Source organism: Polyergus mexicanus, unplaced genomic scaffold (genome assembly GCF_030449975.1).
Source record: "Polyergus mexicanus isolate NDT 795.1 unplaced genomic scaffold, iyPolMexi1.0 SCAF_1, whole genome shotgun sequence".
In the NCBI taxonomy this organism is placed as follows: Eukaryota; Metazoa; Arthropoda; class Insecta; order Hymenoptera; family Formicidae; genus Polyergus; species Polyergus mexicanus.
Genome location: NW_027223321.1, coordinates 10,313,778 through 10,337,235, shown reverse-complemented (window position 1 = coordinate 10,337,235; position 23,458 = coordinate 10,313,778). Strand labels below are relative to the sequence as shown.

Genomic DNA, 23,458 nt, shown 5'->3' with positions numbered 1-23,458 from the left:
GAATTCGACAAATTTCTGTTCTTTTTTTGTTACAGCACTTGCGCTAGCGTCTTTCGAATGCGAGCCGCCAGACAACAATCCGGAAAAGGAACGTTATAAAGCTTTAAAGTGAGTATCGTAACATGTATTATATATATAGAGACACGCGACATCTTTTCGAAATATATATTATTACTTTATTAAAAATATACTGAACAAAAACGATGGAAATTGGGGCACAATGGAATTTCTTTATATCCAATATCAATAAAATAAATTTTTGTTGTGCGTAATGTAATAAAGTTTGATTGAATCTTTAAACGATTCTGTTATCAATATTTGTATAAGTAAAATAGTTTTAAAAAATTACTTGCTTTGAATAAACGTACAAAGAAAAAGATAAAGCTTTTATCGCAATTATATGTTAACAGATCTGAGATGAATGCCCAGTGAAAGCGAACTATGCCGAAACATGCCGAATGGGAACGGTATTGATATAGATATACATGTGGAGATACATTTATAAATATTAATATATTCATAATCGTAGTTAGTTTATCGGTGAAGAAAATGATGAGAGGAAAAAGATGAAGAGCGGATGGAAGATCGCGACAGCTGACTAAAGTATTATTGGGACGACCTACGTGAGATTAGGTATTTCTGTCTTGCGAATTTTTATGATGATTAAAAATTTCCAATGACGACTTGGAAACGTCATTTAATCGCGATCTGTACAATCATCGCTAATCTTTCTGTTACATTTTTTTTTATTTTAATTGTATTTTTATTGTATTTAATTTATTCATTTTAACTATACGTATACAGTAAAGTATTTAGTATCTAGTATTAAATTCTCTTGGTTTTAATTTAAATGAATCAGCTTTTGTTAATCGACATTTACAAATTATTATCGGAAAAAAAATATTAGTTTTGCAATACAATAGTTATAATTTTTATTCAAATTTTTTACGTTTTATTTTTAAAATCTAATAATATCGGGGATAAACAACTGACACTTGCGCCTAAAAGGCAATCAATATTAAAATGCGAATCATCGATAAATGAGATTGTGCAGATCGATCGATTTCGATAGTATTTGTGGGAATCATGAATCGAAGCTTCGACCATTTCAATAGCCAAAAACTTTTATGGTCATCGTGATCGTAAATGTTGAGTTATGCATGCCTCGAAGAGATGATTGTGAAATTCACTCGACAATGTCGCGTAGCCGTAAGTATAGTTCCTAAGCCTTCGACCCGTTGGCAGCTTTTCTCTCGAGCGCGAGAATCGAATCGCGTGATTCTCTTTATATTTCCGGACAATTTCCGGATGCGACGCAAGGATTTCGGATTCGCTCGAGAAAGACGCGATCGACGTGCTCGATCTTTTGTACATAGTCCTTTTGATATACGTTAACAGACATTTAGATGTGAGAAGTAGGGTCGTTCCTGTAGAGTAAGCCCGGGCGATAAATTTGGAAGAGATAGATCGTAAGAAAATCTCGTCATGCACGTACTTAAGAGAATGAGCAACCAATCGCGAAAACGATCAATCGAGGCGAGGAAGATGGAGAAATCGAAAATATCGGCGATTTGACTGACATGGCTCGGCCGTGTTTCTCATGCGTTTGACACAGATTGATTCGATAAATAATAGTCGCCGTTTCCGTTTCTCCTGTGACGCACGCAAATATAATTCGTGAATGAAAAATTTAATTAAATCCGGATTTACGCGCGATATAGCGATCGAAATAAATTCCGTTGTAATAATAATCTCGTGTGACTTTACGTAAAATTTGACTGCGAGTAAAATGGGAAGAAATGATTTGAAAAGATATCTTGTAATTATAAATTATTCTTGCAAATTATATCGTGATATACATAAATTTGCGAAAGTTCGTTCAAAATTCATCAATATTTATTAACGTTCAATTAATTAATTTATCAATTTAATTAACAAATGACTAATTATTATTAAAAAATTCAGCAGTGAAATATGCTTATAAATAAATACATTTGAGTGCCAAAAAAATGAAGTTGTTGTGAAAACTTGGCAGACCAACTTTTTCCGGAATGAATTAGGCTTGGTATTAATTAATAACGTGATTATTAAATGTGTAAATGTAGTATACCGTGCCTTTGATCGAACATAGAAAAAAATGTATTAAACGCAAAATTTACAAATTATAAAAAAAAATTTGAAATATTAAACATCAAAAACATATTCTTAAAGCGTGCGTCACTGTTCTCTCCGCGATATTACGTATTTTTTCCTCGTAAAATCGATGTCTTCGTAGCAAGAGATTACAAATCCGCCATAAAATACGTCAGATAGAAAGAGAGAGATAATATCTACTTCTCTTTTTATATTTAAGCGCAAATACTTGCCTAGATAAATTCAAGACATATGTGTTTCCGAGCAGTTATAGGGACCAAGAGTTTGTTTCTCCCGGGTACGTAAACTTTGCCTATGGCGTGAAAAAGTACCGGGAAATTGCGATGGCACGATCGAAGGAGAAAAATAAAACAAACTATTTCGAATTTCGCTCACTGGGTCACGACTTTGTGGCCTGAGAGAAAAATTGCATGCAAATCGAAACGCGTTCCAAATCGCGATCTCGTTTACCTGAAATTGATGTATACACATAAATTGAAGAAATAACAATGTTATGTAATAACATTTCACGATTCTTCGAAACGATAACACGCGTAACAAAATATAAAATCTCTTCCAACTCTTTCGTTCCTCTTCTCCATTTCGTTCATTCCCATTTGGTCCTTAATAAAAATTTCATATCTGGTCTAATTTCTTTTTGCGGTCAACAAAACGATCAATACTGATTGTCAGAAATAGTCAGTCGTGATTTTTTTTCGTTGATAAGAAAGATTTCTCTTTGCATTTTTCATATGTTGTCGAGAAGCTGGAGACAATCTCGATTTTCTTTCCTTTGTACACATTTTCGTAAATAATGCATTTTTATGAAATTTATATTTTAATCGCGTTTTTCTCTCGCGGCACATGAAGTAAAAGATGACAAGGGATACGAAATGCACTTAGTACACCAAGTGTACAGAAAGATCGCGTAACAAAGAAAGTATAATTTATTGATCGAAACGAGACAAATTACGCGAGCTCTGCGCGAATCAGGTCATCGTAAAGAATACTCGATATATTATTAAGATAATTGTTAACTAACCCATACATAAGTCATTACGAATCATCCACTTCTTCTGTATGTTTTTCGCCAAACAGTGTCTTTATCATTACACGTATCTTTTATATGCATTTGTTAATTAAAGACTCACTCAATCATCGGTAAATGTGTGTTTTTCATTATAAAAAGTTTTTAGAATTTTATAAGTAAAATATATTAATATAATAAAAGTGTATAGTTATAAAAAATGACAATGAAAACACATGTAAGCATGCGCCGAAACTTGTTGTTATAAACAACATTTTTTTTAATACTTTTACAAATTTACAAGTGCCCAGTATATATAATCCGTCAGTTTTTACTTACCATTTACCATGTTATAAGTATATTTGATAATTATCTTCGTCCAATATTATTAACTCGATTAAAATGATGATCTATATTATCAAATCGATTCGCGGATATTCGAACGAGATCTGGTTATGCCGCGAGCTCGTGGCAATTTTCCCTAAGTAATAACAAAACCGACATACATGCACGTTACCGTAAATCAACAATAAAGCAAATTATACCATCATCTTTCGTTTTTAAGCGGCACGCGTGTTGCATTGTCAATGATAATAGCGTTATATCGTGATCGCATATTGATCATGATCCGCTATTCATTATCGCTTTGACCCTTTCTGCTCGATATCGTTAAACCATTCGAAATCATTCCCGTTCATTTGTTTCGCTCTTCAGATAACATCATCGAATTTTCTATCATGCCATTTTGTATAATTTATTTAACAAATAATAACGCAATAAGTTTACTAAGCAAAAATATCGTTGTCAATATGCAACGCATTGATGTACAATCCTTTTTATAATAGAGCAAAACATTTTTCCGGATATTGATTTTCCACTTATTATCACAGTATTTCGATCATCAATAATTATCTAATCACTATCTTTCTCCTCGCATTTGACGAAACTCTAGCGATGTTCTATAGTTAACAATTCTGTACATAAGAAGAAAATCGTATGTGTATATATGATTATATACTGTATCTGTACGTTTTTTAGATTTAAACTTAAAGTATAGGCCGTAATCGAATTTAGGAATCAGCGGAAATGGATCCGTTTCGCGGCAGAATCTACGACCTAGTATCAGCGACTATAATCGCGGATCAGTCAATCCGAGATTGCCTAATACAACTTTAAAGTATGTTCGTATGTTTATGTACGTATGTATGTATGTGTCCTCGAGCGTACGATTGATTAGAAGACGAAGGTAATTCTTGCTTAATATCTAGTCACTAGATTGTTAGTTTGATTCGAATTTGTGTCATTAAACGGAGCTTGTTTATTTTTTAATATTTAAATTATTATACAAATTTTTTTTCTTCTCTGCTCGAAGTTGATTTAACTTTGTCAGAACACATGTGACGAATGCGTTACAATTCTGTATAAAACCTTCTTTACTTAATGTATATAAAATTTATATTAATGAAATTATTATTAAAATATTTGAGAAAAAACTTTTCTTTTTATATATTAACATTTTTATCATTAACACAGTCTTAGTGACACAAATTCGGGCCATTTTATGCCTAAATTAAGTGTATTCGAGTTAAGTATTTAATATATTAATTTCAGCTTTAAGCGTACTCGACATTCCCTTAAGTAAAATCATAATTATACTATGCAACGTAGATAGGATATCTCTTTTGTAGAATTCAGCTCGTTCTTTGTTCGTCATCTTATAGCAAATACCTACAATCAATGCGTTTAATATTTTTCAATCCAATTTTTTTTTTTTTTTTTACGTACACTGGTATATCCAAATCTCGTTTGCAAGATTCTTATTCGAGACTATTAATTTCTTGCCAATAAAGAACTTCAACGATCGTGTATCTAATGTGATTCGTGAGTTTTTTTGTATCCTCAAGTGTTCGTAAGCATAACAAAAATCGATGAAACATATATTCGGAAGGATGAAAGTTTGACTTTCAGTGTTAAGATTGTACCGAAAGGAATAATCGTGGCACGATTACTATAAATAATAAATGCAATGAAAGCATGAATTATTCAGCATGAATATTGTTAGTATCGGCGATGTTATATTTTCAAACAAAAAACCACATTGTCTGGCAGACTTTTCTCGCAAAAATATCTTTAAATTAAAACGTCAATAAAAGCGTATCGATCGAGCTGGAGGTTTCACAGAAAAATAAAGAAATACATGTTTATAGAATTGTTGCCTTTTCTGTGTGCAAATTCTTAGATTTTCCCAACAATTAACAGGTCATGACTTTGGTACAATCTTCATATGACAGCGTAAGAAGCCTTTCGAACTTTGTATGAATCAATGTTTTTAAATTGTACTATTTTATATATTGATTACTGTTCTCGTCGTTTTTATATATTTGTCTTTTAAGAAAACGAATAGTGGAAGAGGTAATTCAATAAGCTGAATAAGCGAACAATAGGAAATTTTTTAGCTTTTGTCTGATCGACTTAAATTATAACAGCATAATAATGTAACTCGGATAAGTTTATATTGCAAGTATATTGTTTCTTTCGCAACGTTTCTACTCAATTTGTATAAATGCCATCCGTTGAGTTGCCACTTTGAATTGAATCGGGTCAGAGATATACAATGTGTTGGGACTATTGTACATAAAATAGGCTCAATTATGTAACAGCGACAGAAATGCAGCAATTACAATATTACTGTAGAAACGACGATGTCTTATGAAATAAACTGCAAATTAACAAAATTATCATCGACCATATCTAGATCCATAATTTTTTGTGGCATGCACATTATTTTATATATCGATTTTGAGAAAACCAATCCAGAACATTGCAACACACCTTGTATATTTTATATTTGGATTTTTCTTTTTTTGTCATGTCGACGCGTTTTTTTATTTCTCGCCGCATCAGGAATAAATCAGAAAGAGATAATATTGTAATATGTTAACTTTATTATTCTATCATTTATTAAATTTATCAGATTGATGTAATGTACGTAGGAGAAAGGAAAATATACATATACACGCGATCACGTGTGTATATAAAGTAGATGTTTTTCTTTTACGTACAGTGACAGAAACAATTTTTTTTAACAGGATTAAAGAATATAGAGATGTACTTCTTATTCTTTTTCATATTCGCTCTGATACCTTCTAAATCATTAAAATTAAATCGCTTTACTTTTATCCTTCTATAAAATATATATAACAACAAAGTAAATATTTTATTATAATATATTTACAAATAATAATAGAATTATAATTCGCAATTGTTGTTTATGTACATTGGGCGGACATGTATTAATTTTTCTTATAAACAAATTAATAAGTAGCACACACAGACACACACATACACACATAGACAGTTACGTGTTTGAAAATTTTGTGATCTAAAATTTTATCTACCCGCCAGTGATTCTTTAATTTTTTGATCGATCCAGCGACGATAATACGCAACGCGAACATAAACTCCAGGTTTGTTTGCCTTGCCACAATGCTGACCCCAACTGGTTATTCCATATAAAGTAAAAGCTCCTATAATAAAATTTATTATCACTATAAATATTAATTTAATCTAAAATATAAAATTGAATATATTATTTATTTATTTCAAAACATTCCAAAGTATTTTAATAGAGTAAAAAAGAAAAAATAAAAAGAATTATGTTCTTTGAGTTTTAAAAATATAAAAATTTTTTGCCGGCTTGGATATTATTTCTTCTTTTTTTTTATTATTACATTAATATATATTTATTACATTAATATATTTTTATATTAATATATTTTTTAATAGATTATTTCAACATTACCATTATGATAACACGCCAAAGGACCTCCGGAATCGCCGTCGCACGTATCAATACCCTCGTCAAGATATCCAGCGCACATCATTCCCTCGCTTATAGCACCTTCGCCGTAAACATAGCTAGCCCGACAGATTGATTGATCCAGCAAAGGTACCCAGCCATACCGTAAATCCTTTGATTGCGCTGCAAGACAAAACAACGACAGTTTAATTTATCCTACGAGATTCAGCTTAAAATAATTCTCTCTTGCGTCCCGCTTACTCGTCTTTCCCGTTTCGATGCTTCCAAATCCGCTGATCGTGCAATTGAGTCCAGGTGAATAGTCGGTGTTCTCGGGTGGCAAGCAAATTGGCATGATATCCTTGCCAAGCGGGATACCGTGGCCTTTAAGTAAAATCAAAGCGATGTCATTGTTCATCCTGTGACCCTTGCGGAATTCCTCGTGCACGTAATAATCCTCGATGTTGGCCTCCGCTTCCGTTCCCTCGTCTATCTGATGATATCGAATGCAATATAAAATATATATTGGCAAATATATTATATAAATGTATTCTCTTTCAAATCGCGCGTTTAATTATTTTTACTCACATCCGTGTTATAATCTCCCGCACGCACGAAATAGGTGCCCTTGTTGTAACCTTCCAGACAATGCGCCGCTGTTAGTAGATGTAGAGGCGATATCATGACCGCACCGCACCAATGACTTGATCGACTATGCCCTCGGACTCGTATGCTAGCCTAAAAATTTTATTTTACACATTTTTTATATATCGTCAATATAACAAAATTTTATCTTAATTTTCAAGTATAGATAAAACTTGGGATTAAGATAAAATTCTAAACATCCGATGCAATATTTATTTTAACATTAAGCTACATTATTTTAACATAAAATATGTATAACTGGATAACAATTCCTTATTATCGTAAAATGTGAAATTTATTTTATAAAATTAATTTACCTGCCAGGGATAAGTGCCTTTTGGTGCAACGTTACCATGTACTACTTTTTGAAATATCAAATCATCGTCGTCATTAAAATCTTTGGCGCGATGACCACAATTTGCCGGAAGTAGCTCGTCGATGTTTCGTTCTGGAAGTTCCGGGTTGTTTATCCAGTATGACTGCTCAATAAATGAGGGTTAAGAAATAAACAAACAAATTATATAAATGTTATAAAATATTGTTTATTTTAAAATTGTTGCAAAGATTTCAATTATTATTAGCTTATACAAATATTATACATTTTATATATACTAAACATTTTTCAAATAAAATATTTTGAATCTAATTTTTTTTTTTATTTGTATTGAAAGCAATTTAATAGAAGAAAATCAATTTTTAATCGTTAAAGACGACATAATTCGATTAATAATTACGTTACAGTGAATAAAGTTTGTTTTGAATTACCTCAGCATTGTTAACATTTCCAGGTGAGCAAATTACACCTGCGTCCTCATTATGATCACAATTATGTTGGCCCCAGTGATTATGTTCGCAACGATATAATTGCGATTCGTTTCCATGACAGAAAACCTATTTTGTGAAACCAAAAGAAGCAGCTTTAGATTATTAATATAATAGTATTAATAATATAATAGTGTGTGCTATTTTATTGTTATTTATTAGTTGTGAATTATTTCCTATTTCATTAAATCAGTTATTATCAATATTATAATATGTTTAATACTTATATAAAAGACAGTTAAATTTATAACAGTTATAAATTATAAATGTAACACCTCGTCAAGCCATATAGGTCCTTGGCCCGGCCCAAAAAAGCCATCCTTCTTAGCGATTGCAATACCACCATATCCCAAAGATCTACAAATAACAGTTGCCGTGGCATTCGTAAAATCATCGTCGCATACAGTACCCCATACACCGTGATGACGCACTTCTACTCTTCCTTGCAAAGAATTGCTACCATTTACCAAGCGCAACTCGAACGGTGCCTGAAATCGAAGTTGTATCGAGATCTGCAAATTTATTTTCGCCATTCGTTTAACTTACATCGCAATGTTCCGGACTCTCATCGGAGCGATCTGGGCAATCGACTACCTCGTCGCAAATAAACGGGGTAGGTATGCAAGTTGGACTATTATCGCATTTCCAATGACCTTCCTGACAGGTATTTACCGCAGTTTTACATACGATGCCAACAGCTTCTTCCGGTTGACAATTATGAATTCCCCATCTAAGAATAAGAACAATTCAGCCCCATTAGTTTTAACGTTAGAAACGGCAATGCATGATTAATAAAATATAAAATATAAAATAAAGACCATTTTTCTATATATACCCGTTAAAATCACATTCTCGTAGTGTAGTCTCGTTTCCACGACACTTCAACTGATCTACCATAAATCTCGTAGATGGATCGAGATTTCCATAGAATCCACCCGATCTGACTTCCAAAGCTCCGAGATCGAAACCGAGCTCTTTGCAGATGACATCGGCATTGATCATTCCAAAGCCATCGTCACATACTTGTCCCCAATGTCCTAAAACTACTCGAGATATTGAGTAATTTACAAAGTAAAGAAGTACAGAGAAAATATATTTGGCCTTTAAAATATTTATTTTAATTTCTTTCTGCAATTTTTGTGCAATTTTTTTTTCATAAAATGTATATATGTAGAAGATTTCTATTTCAGAATATAATTATCAATAGAAAAAAAAATTAAATAAATTTCTTAAAAATACATACGCAATGAGAAATAAGACATTGAAATAAATATCAAGAAATACATAATAAATATTTTTTTAGATATTTTATTTATTTAACTATTTGTGCGATATATGTACTTACTTTTTACTTCTATTCGACCTTCATAACTGTTATTTGCACCAGCCAAACGAATATCGTAATCAAGATTTTCAGCAGTGCAGATATTCTCATCGCTGCGATCATCGCAGTCATTTTTGCCGTCGCAGACTTGTGTTTGATTTATGCATTTGTGATTATTGCAGATATACATGCCATTGCAATTCATGCTTCTCTCTCTCATTTCATAATAATCGAATTGCTTATCGGGCTTAAGAGCACCAGTCAACCCAATGTTGCTGTTACTCAATAAACACACATTACCATCTAATCTAAAACAGAATATGTAAATATACATCTGTGTAAACACACACCTGTAAGCCTCATCAAGCTCAAGTAAAAATCTATTTTAATATCTCGTACAACACATTTATATAAATTATGCTATTATAAAGAACTACCTTGTTTCCACACTTTGTTATCATACTATGAGAATTTATAAAATAGTTGACTGTGTAGAAATGTTAATTATATATACACTATATATATATATATGGTATATATGCGTGTGTATTTATATGTCAGTATTTAATATACTTTTCTTCAACATGGCTGTATTCGCGGATTAATAATTTTTATACAAACTTGTGATTAAACGAGCGACAAGTGAAATCGGCTTCCTTGCATCTTAGAGCACAGGTTTTTAATGGTGTGTTCAACCATTTTTCCACATCGTAGCCCTCAAGTTTATGTTTTGCAGATTTTTGAAAGAGACCGAGATCCAATATGCATCTTCTTTCGTCGGCTCCATTTGTACAATCCTAAATTGTATTAATTAAAAACATTATATTATAATTTAATATATGTGTGAGTATTTTTTTCAAACATATAAACATATGTTACAAAGTAGAAAAATGAATATATCTTAAAAATTTTGTAAGAATTTAAAATATATTCTATAATTAAATATATTCATTACAGGAATATTTTAGTTAACTTGATATGTTTTTACGAAGTAAGAGGCTTGATTAAAAAACTCTTTTCTAATTTTAGTAATAAAGCAGTTTTAATCTAGAAAAATTTTCGAAATGTCTTTGACAGCCACGATCGTTCTCCGCACATACTTTTGAGAAATTAAAAGAAACATTGACTTAACAATGAGTTATTTTATATCACGCATATATATTGTATTAAATGGATGTATACGGAATTGTTTGTATCTCACCTCTTCTCCATCGCAAACCCATGGGGATGGAATACATTCTCCTGGCATACATTCGAAATGTTTAGGTTTGCATTGGCCAGTCAACATTGACCGTCTTGGATCTAAAACAAAATTTACTTTTATATATCTTCACTATAATATTTATTTTGTCAGCGTTTTCTTTTGATGATTCAACATGGAAAAGTTTAATTAATAAACTTCAAAGATATACCAATGTTTCCACAGGCAGGAATATCGCAATATTCATACTTTCCAGGCACTATAAAACACCATGGTCTCGATTCTTTTCCTGGATTAGGATTTCTGCAGTAGTTATGCATTTTTAATTTATCCCGAACTTCTTTATTAACAACCTGCGATAATAAAAATCAGATTGCATTTAAATTCAATAAATAGCACATCTTTGATACATAATAACAAACTTACATTTACATGTAATTGATGTGCAATTCTTTCATCGGCCCATGAAAGACATGCATTTCCTGATATTGTTACGTTGGCTTTACCAGTGTATTGATTTCCTTTTCCGTATACGCAACCTAGAAAGAAGCGAAAGAATAATATATTATGTATTATGAAAGATTATAATATCATATTTTATGTTAGAAATATCTAGTACACTTTGAAACAAATTTAGTAAAATTTGATAAAATTTATATAATTAATATTAATAATATATAAATTATTTCTTATAATATAATTAATTAATATAAATATACGGAATATGTTATATTAGATATAAAATTATGGAATTTTTTTGTTTATTTTGTATATATTTATATGTACCAATATCGTCATAAGGTCTCTTGCAAATAAAGAAATGCCCTTGCGAAGCAGTTGCGCAATCTTCAGTGTCCCAGAAAAAATAATCTGTATCACACGTCGACTCAGGTCGTTCATAACACGGAAATTTTCGTTTCATCACAATACAAAGAGGACGATAGCCTACCCACGGTGGTTGTTTCGTATCATTCATCCATCCAGGCCACCACTTTGTAAATCTAACAAAATGTTTTATAAAATATTTAAAGAGAAAAAAGGCAATAACTCGATTAAATTCATAATTTTATACATGCAAAAGCAATGATTTGATTGATATTAAAAAAAAATCGATTGAATAGATTAAAATTAAATAAAATTAATGTTTTGATTTGTACTTGAATTTAGCACGCGCGGAATCCGCCCAGAGCCACAAGGTTCGATTCATTGTGGTGAAGCCGAAACCAGAAGTCATGATTGAGTTAACTTCCGGATACGATTGCAATAGCAACTCGGATACAAAGTTGTTTTCCGCCTGGCTAGTGACATCGATGAGTCGTGCATCCCTTCGTGTACAGTGCTCCAATGCTTCGGCATGATTGAGTCCGTTATCAGGATGAGCCAAATGATAACAGTGTCCATTGTGCGGTATCTCATCCTTGCGACAATGCGCTATACGATTAGAAACGCATCGCACACCAATCGCATCTCTAGCCACGCGACATTCTTCATTATGTGTGAATCTAGATATAATTATTGTTATAATATTATTGTTGTAATTATCGCAATATATTTTAGCGTAAAGACTTTTGTTATAATCTGCATTTTACGAAAAAGATTGCAAATAAAAGATGATCAGAGATTTTTTAAAAACGAGAAAAGCAAGAAATATGAAATATTGTACAAATATTTTACTACAATCATGAGAGATGTAAAAATCAAAATTTTTGTTATTCGATCATTTTTATCGAATGTTGTAAATCTCTGACAGCGCGTATCTTACTTGCATGATTGAAACCTGGTCTCATTGCCGAGACACGTTACAGTATTCGCAGCGATCCAAGTTGGCACTCCATTGCGATTGTTTCTGCCTTGCCAAGCCATCTCAGCGCCTCTTTAATAAACAAAAAATTCGTTATATCACGCTTCTCCATTACTTACTAATCCAAAAGAAGTAAAAAGTTCAAAATTTATAAAAAAATTTATACAGAAAATTTATAATAGACAAACATCGAGATAAAAAAAAACAAAATTTTTGTTTTTATCAAAATAAAAATTTTTATATTGAAAAATATGATAAAAAATATGTAATGATTTATTTTTATGTGTAGAATAATCGAGTTTAGATTATCAGAGAGAGAAAGAGAGAGAGAGAGAAATGGTGTAATAGAAAATCGTTATATTGACATGATTTTTAAGATGTAACCCAATTTTTATTTTAGGTACCTGATATAGCCAAGCTGCCTGCATAAAACATGAGCTTCTTTCAACGTCCAACTATTTCTGGAATCGCATACAATGCCCCAACCAGGTAGTGTACCTTGGACTTCAACATAGCCGTCATTAGGCCCCGAACCACCTCTCAAGCGAATCATCTATTAATGTAAATAGACTGTTATTTTATTACAATTTTAAAATTAAATTTTGTAACTCGCCTGTACAGCAGATAGATACTCTTACCTGACCAGATATGGGTGTTGGTCGAACGGATTTTTTGGAATGAGTCAATGGTTGCACTGGTTGTATATAATAAACTGGGAATGGAGCTTCTTCTACAAAAAAAAATAAAACAAAAATTCTTTATTTACATATTTTGCTTAGCTATTATTACCTGTCTAAACAACACTAGTGTGTGTAACAACTTGCATTGTTGATATTATAAACGTATGTATTTTTATATGTTAATGTTTCCATAAAATTAATTAAAATCATGCAAAACATAAAAACACATGCAAAAGGGCAATACCAAGCTGACCAAACAACATATTGTATGAAGAAAAATCTAATGGTAAGAAGAAAATAGTTGCAATGCCATAATCCTTAGTATTGCATAACATCCATAAATAATTATTACATAAAGGTATAAATATTCATAATATCTTATTAAATATATGATATATATATATATATACATATATATATATATATATATATATATATATATATATGTAAAACATTCAATAAAAAAAAATAGTCTAAACTGATAACAGTTGAGAACATTTTACTTTTACTACTAATTCTAACTTTATATTCTCGATTATCACATCGGAATGTTATTCTTAGAAATAAAAGAAAAAGATTATTTTGTGTATTTATTTCTTGTAAAAGCTTCATCTATATAGTTAAGATTTAATTTTGATATTATACGATACTTTACGGCACGACAGTACACAATAAGCGAATTATATGAAAGCCATTCAAAGAAGCGATCGAAGAATAACTTACCAAATTTATTTTTCGCGACTTATTACATAGATAAAACACATACGTGGATCTGCATTAAATTAAATCCTAAACTTACCTTCCTTAAATGGTGCCGCTTCGATATTAAAAAGTTCGACATCGGTTTTCTTCGGGCCAATTTTCATAACGACCGATGGAGCCGTCGTGGTCTTGGTCTTATTTTCGAAAACCAGTCTGGGCTTCCAGACATTTTTGTCATCTAATACATCCACGTCGTAATCATTTATATCGGGTTCGATAACATTCGGGGTAGCAGAATCTACGTTACTTATTTTTGTGTTGCTAGCGCTCCAATAATCATCTTCTTCAATTGAAACATTAGGTAAATTGGATTTGCTTGTGGTACCGAAATCATGCGATTCTCTTTCTGTCGTACTATTTTCAAAATCTCTTCCTTTTCTTGATAGCTCAGATTGTTTATTTGAAATTCTCTCCGTCGTCATTGTCATTGGCGTTCCCGTTGTGAATGATGCATAATTACTATCAGTATCTATTAAAAGAGAAATATTTTGTCGGACAAACATCTGGAAATTTCTAAATTGCAAGTGTACGATCATTATTGCTGCCGGCCTAATTATTAAGACTTGAACAATCGATAAAATAAACAAGAATACAGCATTCAATATTTGACCGTCAGTACTTATCATATTAATAATATAAATAATAATAGTTATAGTTAGTTTCTACCAAGAGATAATCAAAGTGTAGACGTTACAATATGTGCACAGAATATTTTAAAATTTAATCATTAATAGTATTTACATAGAATAAATGAGAATTAATAGTAAATTAAAAATGTATGCTCGATTGTTATATTTAAAAAAAATCTACAAAACTGCAAATTAATCCTTGTAAAAGTAATAAAGATAATTATAAAGAGAGTATGTAAGGGCACATCAAACAAAATATATTGATAGGATAATAATTAAGGCATACTATTGAAAGTTTTACTCCATCTGATAGGTTTCTGAACATCATGAATTTTCGAACTTCCTTCATTATTCTCAATTTCTTTTGTGATATAATGACCTTTTATACCACCTGCATTGACATATATGCTATTTGGATAAAAATTTATTCTTGGATCTTGAGTTGTATTTTTAAATTCTGCGACAAATTATAAAGCATTATGAGTATAACTCTTATAAAATGTTTAAAAAAATTATATTTATTATCTAAATTAATAATTTTCTTATTATATAAATAATCAGCATATGTACAATTTTGCATTTAATAGATATGTATTTATTGTCAAATAATTAAAAGAGTAATTAAAAATTATACCATCCATTTACGGACCTAAATTTACTTGGCTCTTGGAGTTTGAAAAGACATTTGTCCTTGTTGCCGACTGTTTTATTTTTGTATCTGCCTCTGTATCAATCGCACTTTGCGAGTACGATTTATTAGTTCGACTAATTGTGCCTACAAAACATTAAGTTTTCATTCATATTCAATAATATGATAAATTTTATTTAAAAAATACTACTTTTAGCAGAAATGGACACATGAAAAATTTTGCATTTATCATTACATTTAATTATCTAATGTATTGATTCTTATTCTATCTATAAATACTTTATTAAATCTAAAAAATTTATTATTTGTTATATTTAATTGTTATTGTATTGCGATTGTTCACCATTAATTCCTAAAATGTACATGACAACATGCGATCTAATTTACATGCATTAACAATTATATTTCATGCATTGTAAACACTAAAAAGTAGTATTGTCCATTTACATATATTTTGCATTGTTTATTGAATTGATGTCATACTATAATATATTAATCCAAGCTTTGTACAACTTTTTGCAAAGTTAATTCATGCAGCGTGCAAATATTTGCCAGTTAATTTTATACAACGATATATTTTATAATTACTATGAACTGCATTATTACTTTATTATAAATTGATTAGAATTTATCTCTTAATTTTCTTAAGACTACTGATGAAGTAAGAGAGTAATAATAAATAAAAAATATTTTTATATAATAATTGCAGCTATAAACTATTTTATCTTCATAAATATAATAATTTTATATGTAAAGATATATATGTATAAAAGTGTGTGTTGTATTGTATTTGTAATGTATTAAAATAATAAACTAATACATTAATTTTTATTTACCTTGATGCCACGGATGTGTCTGGTTTTCCGTTTGTACTTCTCCTCGATTTTCTTGACCATGCCACGTACTTGGTTTGAAATTAGATCTATCTGACTGATTCCAAGCGATATTTTCTTGCCCTGTCCAAGGAGGAGATAATTTATCTTGCCTCGATTCATCCTGGGTCTGATCCCAATTCTCGGTTGATATATTATCACTATTTGGAAAAATATTTCCAACGGATGAAGAAGTACGATTAAAACTAGGATGATAAAGCCCAGGAGTCGTCCTATCATAATTTTGTGTATTCGAGGAAAAGTCATAATCGGGTTTCCGATTTGCCGGCGTATTTCCATCGGTGTCAAACTTTGTTCCATTATGTCTATCTTGAAACTGAATGTTATCTTCGTTGTATCTTCCAGGAGGTTGAAATTGCCTCTGATCCGTTTTGTCTGATGCAGCATTTTCAAAATTATGGTAATCATAATGACGGGAATTATGATTATAATTATAATTAGGACGCCAATTACTATCAGTATTTGAAGGGTAGTATCCTTGATTATATTGTTGATCACTAGTAGTAGCGGCATTAGCCCAATTTGTATTTTCCGAAGGATTCGATGTAGATCCATAATTGTGATAATGATGATGATGATGATGATGATGGTAACCTGGAGGATAATATTGATAGCCATAACGATAATCTGGATTTGTATGCGCCTGTAACCATGGTCCTTCTGGATGATCGGGAAGATGAGTTCCTTGTGATTCTTGATCATATCTCTGACTTTCCGTTTCTTGCGGATCGTAATTGCTACCGGAAGGACGTCCTAAATTTCCACTTGGTTTCCCTTCTAAATTATGCGATCCACGATCTTTGTACCGATTTTCTTCACGCACAGGGCTGTTAAGATTATGATAATTTGTAACGGAACGATTGTAAAATGGTCTCGCGGTTGTCCACATTGGTATCCATCGTGGACTCAAGGTTGTCGTAAATGGTCTCCATGTGGATCTATATGTTGGACTCATTGTCGTGCTATATCCCGATTGAAAAATATTTAGATTACGAGTGTTAGTTGTATGATTATAACGGCCTGAATTCGACCATGACGTGATACCTCTGTCTTCAGCAGATGGTGACCAAGTACGAGCTCCTGTCCTATAAATTCCATCACCGGATTTATCTGTAATTCAGAAATTATATATTCCAATTATTTTTAAAAAAGATTACTCTAGAAAATATTAATTAAAAAACAGATTTTGCTTAAATAATTTAAAATTAATTGTATAATTTTATTTAATATTGATTGTTAGAGAGTAATATAAGAATACAGAAGTTTTTTACCAAGATGTTGAAAAAAATATGATCGCAAATTATTTTGAGAGAAATACCGTATTGTACTGAGATTAACATTGTTTATATTATTTATTAATATTATACAATCACCTGTTTTACAGCTGGGCACATTGTACAGCCAATCACAAACCGTCGTAACAGGATTGAAGACTGTTCCAGGACCGCAATCCATTATATAAGTAGCACCGTTCGCACATTGGAGAAACTTTTTGCATGTCTCTGGATGAGGTAATAATCCAGTAAAAGCCGCAGGGCATGTAATTCTTTTTACGTCGGTATATGCTAACTTATCGCGTCCAGAGCTCGAATTTAAAGATGTAAGTGGTATCCTTTGGTCATCTTTGTCAGATCTAAGAGTATCTGTAAAACGCAACAGATTTAAATTATTATTTTACGCCGTCGAGTTGTTTCTCCAAAAAAAATAATTATTTATTACCTTTGCAACCTTTTACATTGTACGGCCAATCACAAACCGTCGTAACAGGATTAAAGACTGTTCCAGGACCACAGTCCATTATATAAGTAACACCATTTGCGCATTGAAGAAACTTTTTGCATGTCTCTGGATGAGCTAGTAATCCAGTAAAATCCGCAGGGCATATAATTCTTTTTACTTCGGCATATGCTGACTTATCACGTCCAAAGTTCGAATTTAAAGATGTAAGCGGCATTCTTTTGTCATCTTCGTCAGATTTAAAAGTATCTGTATAATGCAACAGATTTAAATCATTATTTTATCAAGCCATCGTGTTATTTATTCGAAAAAATAATTATTTATTACCTTCGCAACCTTTTACATTTCGCGGCCAATCACATACACCAACAGTAGGATTGAAGACTGTTCCAGTGTTGCAATTCATAATGTAAGTCACACCATGCGCACATTGCACAAATTTTGTACAATCTCCATAATGTGGTAATAAACCAATCAAATACGATGGACATTTTGGTTCCTGACAGATAACAAATAATTGCACAATAAACTCAGAATACATTAATATATAAAACGTACATAATAAGAAAAAAAGAAATAAATATAGCATAAACTCACTATCAATTTTTGCAATTTCCGATTAACTTGGGATTCAGAATCTAATGATTCTTTAAAATCGATGAAATCATTCTCGTAACATTTCACTTTATGTGGAAAATCACACTCCAAGGTGTCCGGATTAAAATGAGTGTTCGGAGCACACGGTTGGACAAATGCCCGACCCTGCCAGCAATTGACGAAAAACTTGCAATCTGGCGGATAAACAAATTGCCCTGTGGAATTGTGATCAGGACACTGAACGCCTAACCGAGAATCATACCTAGCCACTTTGTGACGAGGTTTATGTGAAAGAACTATATTTTCCTTTCGCGGTTTCTATACAAAAAACACAAAATTAATATTAAATTAAATTTGAAAAAAATTGGACTTCTCTTGTACATCCTTGCTATTTGTCATTATTTTATTATAATATATTATATGTTATATTACAATATAAATATCCAAAAAATACTATAAGATAAGAATCAAAGTAAATTTAAACAAATTTTTTTTTACATATAGTTTTTTCTCTCTCCCTCTTTCAAATATTTTTTATACATATTTTAAAACTTAGTCTTCTAATATTTGTTATTTAGGATTTTGTATGTTTAAAAGAGCTTATCGTATGCCTTTGTACTTTTATATTAGTTAAGGATGTAAAATAATAGTCAATGACAAAGATACTGTTAAAATTTATCATATATTCAGATAAAGAAATCGTGAGCAAAACTATAAGCTTAAATTTTTTAAATATATAGACACGAAACACGCGCTAATGTAAATGTTCCCCTTATAAAAATGGATCTGTTTAAAGATTTCAAAAGTTACCGTGCTATCAATAGCCACGCCTTCATAATCCTCATTCTGAAATCCCTCATTTATTTCCTTAGTTCCTTCATTGCTCTGTGGATATTTATGCTGAAAATCAATCTCGTTATGAGGCCGATTTCCGTATTTCGATTCATTCTCAAAATTCCCATAATTTTTATCAAATTTTATCAAATCTCTGTATTCAACAGGAGGTTTCAGATTTTCTCGTTGCTGCAGATTATCAAATTCCAAGTTATGTTGTTGGTCAGGAATTTTTTCAGAAATTTGCTCGGGAATTTGACGAGGATCGTAATTCTCAATATCAATCTGTGTTCGTTGTTCGATTTCGCTGCTCGAAGCTTTTCGCCAAGGGCTCCAATTTTTTGTGTCAGATTTGTCCGGTGATTGTTGTTGCCATTTTAGAGAACGAGGTTCTATTTGAATTCGCGATTTATTCTGAATCAAATTCCGAGGAAGCACCGATTCACGACGCTCTGATGGTTTTGTAGTTGTCGCGCTTGGATCATAGATCTGCGATGTAGAAATCAACCAAAATAAATTAATTATAGTTTTAATTTTTATTGTTAAGATTAATAAAGATGAATCAAAATTTATATATATAATTTATTATAATTGTATATTTGTTTTATTTATATAAATTTATTCAAGGCTAAGCGAAGTCATTATACACTTGGTACAACCAATTACATAGAACATAAAATATACAAATGAATAAATAAAACATATTTAACAATTTATCAATATTATATAATTATGTATGCTCTTCGTTCCATTTAATGTTATCAGTAAAAGTATGAGCGCATATTGCACTTTAAAGATTAAAATGTAAACAATTTATGTGATATTGTTATATGAATTTAAATCGATATTCTTTGAAAACGTAGTTAAACTAAAATCATTGTACACATATCAGGAAAATGGCATCATATTATAAAAAAATATACGTGCGTAAATTCAAAAGAGCGTAAAAAGGAATTAAATGTTTATATTGCACTATAGCACTTGCATTATAACACTATGACATGTAATAAGTAAAAATTAAGAAAAGATATATTCATATGACACATGTTCAATTTTAATCAAATAAATTATACATTCCTGAGAGTTGATTGCGAATTTACATATGTCTTTATATAACGCATATGTCTTTATATAACGCCCAATTAATCAATGCAAATAAAATGTTTTTGAACTCGACTCGTTAATGTTATTATCTCGGTGAAAAATTAAGCACGTGTATCCAAATTTTTATGAAAATCTATTATTTCAAAAGTAATAAAAATTTACTCGCTATTCTTCTTGAAGAAATAATAAGACTAGATAAATTTTTCCACTGCAAATTCGTACTGTTTCGTTATAATGACATTAATATCTTTTGAAACATCAAATATTTTCGTCTTCTTTTATAGCCCAATTTTAATCAGTCTAATCCACATTCAGATTACGTTATCTTGGATTAAAAAAAAAAAAAATGAAAAATAAAGCGACTGCATGAATCGCTAAGAGCCATAATGATTCCATCACATACCGCGGTAGAAAAAACAGCAAAATAAACGAGGCAGAGCGCGACGAGGAAACGCTTCAAGTACAGCGTCATTTTCGATGCTTCCACGATACACCAAGCATCGTACTATACTGATCCTCGACTCTTTGTAAAATCGTGTAACCCGACCACTGATCGGGGCCGTTTTACTCAGAAGCAGATAGTCTTTGAAAACAAGCAGTCTGATTCATGGAAACTGGAGGGTTATCAGTTTAAGAGGTCGAGGTTCATTTAAGTTCGGCGTATGCGACAGCGGAGAAAAATGGGAGCAGAATGCAAAAGATATAGATAATAAAGAATGGTGAGAAAAAGATAAAATACCCAGATAACTTCTGTTCACGCACGTAAAATAAAAAGAATGCCGACATGTGTATAATGAGTCGACGCAATAAACGAGCGACTGCAAACAAAGTTATTTGCCAATCGACGAGCGAACAAACTTCTGGCGTTCGTTGATGATTATTACACACACAAGCTTATGTCAGATAAAACACCGTCTTATAAAGGAACCGGCACGAACAGTACATATGAACGAGATATGCTATTTTATATGCGTCGTTTTATTGAGCCTCTTTAGGAAACATTATCATACGAGAGACTTTTATGCCGAATTCAGCATCGCGATTTACAGTCTACGCGGAAGATTGAAGTCGCAGTTGACAGTTCTCCGTCGATGGCTGCAAGTAGAGGTGACCGGGTCGAAAACGTAGGTGGGCTCGCATGCTTCCAGCTTGCATTTGCCGTTACTACACATCAGATACTTGGTGCAATCTTCGGGGTATGCCGACACCGCATAAGATTTGCCACCCTGTCCAAATCAAATATTACATCACAAGAATTCGCAAAATTATATGTAAGAAATGTAAGTAACAGTATCAAATGTAAAGAAAACATATATAATCATGACATATATATATATACTAATCGTATTTTTTAAACAAAGAGATGTTTTTAAATTTTATATTTGCTTTCTTATATTATTTATTATTTTCTTTTTCAATCTTATATTAATATTTTTATTATTTCTATTTTATATTAATCCGATGGTTTTCCATATAAAACGTATTGTAACAGATCTTTAATAATATATTTATTAAAGCATCATATTACGCTATAATATAATTCTCTGATGCACCAATGTTATTTAATTTCCAGCTTTAAGACATTCAAAACTTTCGTTTTTTGGCAATAACCAATATTATTTAGCTTCCGGTTTTAGGCTTTAAACTAGGAATTAATCAACGATTAAACGATAGTCTAAAGCCTAGAGCTAAAAATCAAATAACATTGATTATTGCTAAAAGCCAAAAATTTCAAATCTTATTTAAAGCCAAAATAACATTGGTGCAACCGAGCTTAAACAAAATAATAACGATAAGAGATAATGTTTTAAAAACTATATATTTTATCTTAAATGTAATTAAATTTTTTTTTTTAATGTTTAAAACATATGCCTTCCCCAAAATCGTGACGCTTTAAATAAAAATTAATTAATTAATTAATTTCACACTCACTTCTCTCATTCTCTTGGTACCAGAAATAACGTGACAACAGTACACTAGAAGCAATAGAGTTAGCAATCGGATCGACATCCTCGTATACAATCCTGAAATCCTATTCAGCCACAATTATACTAACGTGGTCAGAAGATCGTGGTATTTATTGCAAATCACGTGCAATCTGGTGGGAGTTTTGCTGATGCTGATCGTCACCGCGGAAACTACGTTGTTTTTAACACGGACAAGTTTGCAGATTGAGTTTATCTGAAGCTGCGAAAAATCGGTTATCTGCTCAATGCGTAAACGAAGGTCGTGTCCGCACTGTCACGATACTATATTCACGTCCACTCGCCGGACACTGTTTAATCGTCGTTTATTGCTGCTCGTTATTGCGTTGTACATAGGCATTATCGTGAGCAATAATATCACCGCTCTCGATGCATACGAGATTATTCTACAACTCGTCGATATTATCAGTCTATATGCAAAAATAATTTGCAACGATTCGTCTTATTTTTAATTATACGGATTAGTTTTTTATCTTAAATTAGATCGGTAGAGGAATTTATTGATTGTAGCGATGACAGCGACGTATGAACAATACAATGATTAATATGATATAATTTAAACTAATTTTATAACTTTATTTATAGTAACAAATGTTCGTACATTCGAATAGGATTGAAATATTACAAAATAATCCCGCGTCTTAAAATAAATTCTGATGAAGTTGTAGATCAAAGTTTTCATCCACGATTAGAACATCCACTTCGGTCTCTCAGAGGATAATCACAAGTACCTATAGCTGGATTGAATTCTGTTCCTCTGCCGCAGCTCATAATAAAGCAACCACTTGCATCGCATTGTTGATACTTGCTGCAGTCGCCCGGATAAGGCAATACGT

The 23,458-nt window shown here is 31.4% G+C and overlaps 2 protein-coding genes across 5 annotated transcripts in view; one reads left to right on the top strand and one right to left on the bottom strand.

Annotated features, from left to right (window-relative positions):
• Positions 1-5,885, top strand: part of LOC138934289 (uncharacterized) — a 255,240-nt gene extending 249,355 nt beyond the window's left edge. The window contains exons 12-14 of one of the 2 annotated variants that reach the window (XM_070297922.1): positions 36-108; positions 411-467; positions 530-5,885. In XM_070297922.1, the coding sequence (XP_070154023.1) occupies positions 36-108; positions 411-432 (95 nt within the window). In that variant the 3' untranslated portion in view covers positions 433-467; positions 530-5,885. Of the gene's footprint in view, positions 1-35; positions 109-410 lie in introns of both variants that reach the window. The other variant, XM_070297915.1, reaches the window with a different exon arrangement.
• Positions 5,886-6,189: 304 nt separating this feature from the next.
• On the bottom strand, positions 6,190-21,682 carry LOC138934283 (uncharacterized). 3 transcript variants are annotated; one of them, XM_070297880.1, is made up of 29 exons: positions 21,041-21,682; positions 19,510-20,022; positions 18,700-19,017; positions 18,430-18,601; positions 18,085-18,351; positions 17,739-18,008; positions 16,309-17,475; positions 15,473-15,598; positions 15,110-15,280; positions 14,232-14,663; positions 13,391-13,482; positions 13,157-13,305; positions 12,714-12,824; positions 12,109-12,453; positions 11,738-11,952; positions 11,378-11,490; positions 11,163-11,304; positions 10,952-11,052; positions 10,372-10,547; positions 9,772-10,058; positions 9,262-9,469; positions 8,973-9,156; positions 8,702-8,914; positions 8,370-8,495; positions 7,922-8,083; positions 7,548-7,697; positions 7,221-7,452; positions 6,963-7,142; positions 6,190-6,687 (listed from the first exon to the last, which is right to left on the bottom strand). In XM_070297880.1, exons 1-29 carry the CDS (start codon positions 21,107-21,109, stop codon positions 6,551-6,553), a joined length of 6,828 nt encoding a protein of 2,275 aa, XP_070153981.1. In that variant the 5' UTR covers positions 21,110-21,682; the 3' UTR covers positions 6,190-6,550. The 3 variants fall into 3 exon arrangements, with proteins under 3 accessions (XP_070153981.1, XP_070153993.1, XP_070154001.1); XM_070297892.1 differs by lacking the exons at positions 15,110-15,280; positions 15,473-15,598 and having other exon boundaries at positions 6,191-6,687; XM_070297900.1 differs by lacking the exons at positions 14,232-14,663; positions 15,110-15,280; positions 15,473-15,598 and having other exon boundaries at positions 6,192-6,687.
• Between the last annotated feature and the right edge of the window lie 1,776 nt (positions 21,683-23,458).